A 2,946-nucleotide genomic window follows, 5' to 3' on the forward strand; every position below is an offset into this window, starting at 1 on the left:
CTTCCACCCACTTAGTCACATAATTAGTATAGACTAGAATGTGGACCTTTTGGTCAGAAGGTGGGTTGAAGGGTCTGACGAAGTCAATGGCCCACTTCTCAAAAGGTTCGAGGACTATCTAGGGCTGTAGTGGCATCTCATCCAATTTCCCACGTTGTCCCATCCAATGACAATTGTCACATCTTCAGACATAATCTTGGGCATCACGAAAGATAGAAGGCCGGTAGTATCCCATTTGCAGCACCTTGTGGCCTATTCTTTTATCTGCAAAATGTCCTCCATAAGGGCCATCATGGGCAGCCTTTAGTATTTCATAGATTTTATCCTCTAATAAGTAGCACCGAATCTACTGATCAACCCCTGTATGAAAGAGCTACCCTGCCATCCATGAATATCAGGTACTTTGATGAATAATTTTCCGTTGATCCCTGTTTGACAAATGACGAGGTACCTTCCCTATAACAAGATAGTCAGCAATATCTGTATACCATAGAGTGTTAGCAGAAATTGTAAAAATATGTTCATTTGGAAAACTATCTTCGATGGGTGTACCTTCAACATTATTTTATAGCCTAGATAAAAAATCAACAACTACATTGTCCTTCACTGGCTTATCTACTATGGTAATGTCAAACTCTTGAAGTAACAAAAGTCATCTTGTAACACGACCAAGAGTAATGGGTTTATTTATCAGATACCTCATTGTTGGGTGATCAGTATATACAAAGGTTGGGTACCCGGTAATATAATGCTGGAACTTGTTGATGGCATAGATGACAACGAGGAATTCTTTTTCAGTCACTATGTAGTTCAACTCAGCAGGAGCCAAGTTCTTACTAACATAGTAGACTGTATATGGTATCTTATCCACTCGCTATCCCAAAACTGCCCTGAATATTGTCTGAGAAGCATTAGCATGGATATGGAATGGTAATGTCCAGTCCGGCCCTCGAAGGATCAGAGCGCTATAGACAAGTTCCTTAATCTTCACAAAGGCTGCATCACAGTCATATATCCACACAAAATCTGTGTGGGTGTTTTAGGTATCGGGAAGTGCAATATTACCTTTATCTTAGTTGGATCCATTCGAATTCCAGTAGCTAAGAGTAAATGTCCCAAAACTATTCCTTCCTCCATCACCATGTGGCATTTTACCGTACTCAAAGACACATGCACCCGCTTGCATATTTCATATTTTATAACCCCTCCTTGAATGAATCCCCGTATGGAGAGAAATCATCCATATAAATCTCAACACTGTCATCCACCAGATCAGAGAAAATCCCCAAAATTGCCCTCTAGAATGTTGCAAGCGCATTACAAAAACTAAATGGAAGGCCCCAATATGTGAAAGTTCCCCAAGGACATGTGAAAGTGGTTTTATCCTAATCTTCAGGGGCTATCTGGATCTGGTTGTACCCACTAAATCCATCTTGGAAGGAGAAGAACTTCTTCCCAACCAAAGTATCCAAGACTTGGTCAATGAATGGTAACGAAAAAAGGTCTTTCTATGTTGCCTTATTTAATTCTCTATAATCCACGGATATCCGCCATTTACTGTTTTTCTTAGGAACCATCACCAATGGGGAAACCCATTGACTATCTGAAATGGGGTAGATAAATCCCACATCCAGTAGCTTTTGAAGTTCTTCCTTGACAATGTTTTTCAGAGGAGGTTTCATCCTTCTCTGAGGTTGTCTCACAGGATGACAATCCTCTTTTATGTATATATGATGGGTGCATAAATTGGTCGGAATCCCTTTCATGTCTATGTCATCCCAGGAAAACAATTCTTTGTGTTTTTGAAGAACATCCAAGAGCTATTTTGTCTGGGATTCTGATATATCTGGATTAATACGCAGGGTCTTCCTTAGCTCTATTTCCACTGAAATGCTATCATGGGACGCAATTGTAGGTAGCTCATCGAATCCAACGGGTTTTTCGATACTTTCCTGTGTTTCACAGCTCAAGACGGATTCTAGGATTCATTGATTTGAATCTGAAACAGAACAAGAATCACTAATAAACATAGTAATTGTATCATCTTCTGTTTCTGTTTTCAGCTAAAGGGCTTGTCCAATAGTAAGGACTGGCCTTAATTCCTCATTTCAGATTCAGATTCTTCCTTTGGTAAAGTTTTCTTATGGGCCGATGGTTTCACTGATGGACTAGGTTCTACAGGAGGATATAACACTAAATTATTAGTACTATGTCCATTCAAGATAACCATTTGTCCAGAATGACACCCAATATAAGTGTCTATAGTTGCTAGCCATAGTCTTCACATAATCAGGGGATGGCCACCACCTGGGGATTGCGTTTCCAGTACTAGGAAATCCACAGGGTAGTGCCATGAATCAACTAATATTGTGATATCTCCTAACTTCCCCACCAGTTTAAATGTAGATCGATCTGCCAGCTCTAACACAGTACGTGTATATTTCAGGTTTCGAAGACCCAATGCCTGCATGGTTTCAGCGATAATGACATTTATTGCAGCACCCAAATCTACCAACACGTTTGGAATTTGTACTCCATTAATTTGCACAGTTAAAATTGGGTTCTCGGGATCCCCATATTTCACAGGCATGACCTTCCCCATCATAAAATTGGATAGCTTTCCCATCACATGAATGGTGAGTGGGTCCCTTGATTCATTTTTAGGCTTCATAACAATATTCCCTAAGAGTTTCTGCGTATATATGTACATCCCTCATAGCTTGCAACAGGGGAATCTTATCAAACAAATTTTGTAACTCCCCTAACAAATAAAACTTAGCTTGAGGGATCTGTTTACTCAAAGCCAAACTTTCTTGATAAGGCGGTTGAGCTTGGTGTTTTGAGTAATTAGCGGTTGAGGAGGTGTTTGATTTTTACTGACTTGGTTCGATTCCTCTTCAACCATTTCTGGTTCCTTTACCTCACTGAGGGTTGAGCATCTACTAC

General features: G+C 40.1%; 1 protein-coding gene across 1 annotated transcript; it reads right to left on the reverse strand.

Moving 5' to 3' along the window:
• Window positions 1-874: 874 nt before the first annotated feature.
• On the reverse strand, window positions 875-2,602 carry LOC149180575 (uncharacterized). The gene is made up of 2 exons (XM_089413915.1): window positions 2,308-2,602; window positions 875-996 (listed from the first exon to the last, which is right to left on the reverse strand). Exons 1-2 carry the CDS (start codon window positions 2,600-2,602, stop codon window positions 875-877), a joined length of 417 nt encoding a protein of 138 aa, XP_089270041.1.
• Window positions 2,603-2,946: the final 344 nt, after the last annotated feature.

The sequence above is a fragment of the Pinus tabuliformis genome, chromosome 3_2, assembly GCF_031772625.1.
Source record: "Pinus tabuliformis cultivar Carrire ecotype Pingquan chromosome 3_2, CPIR1, whole genome shotgun sequence".
In the NCBI taxonomy this organism is placed as follows: Eukaryota; Viridiplantae; Streptophyta; class Pinopsida; order Pinales; family Pinaceae; genus Pinus; species Pinus tabuliformis.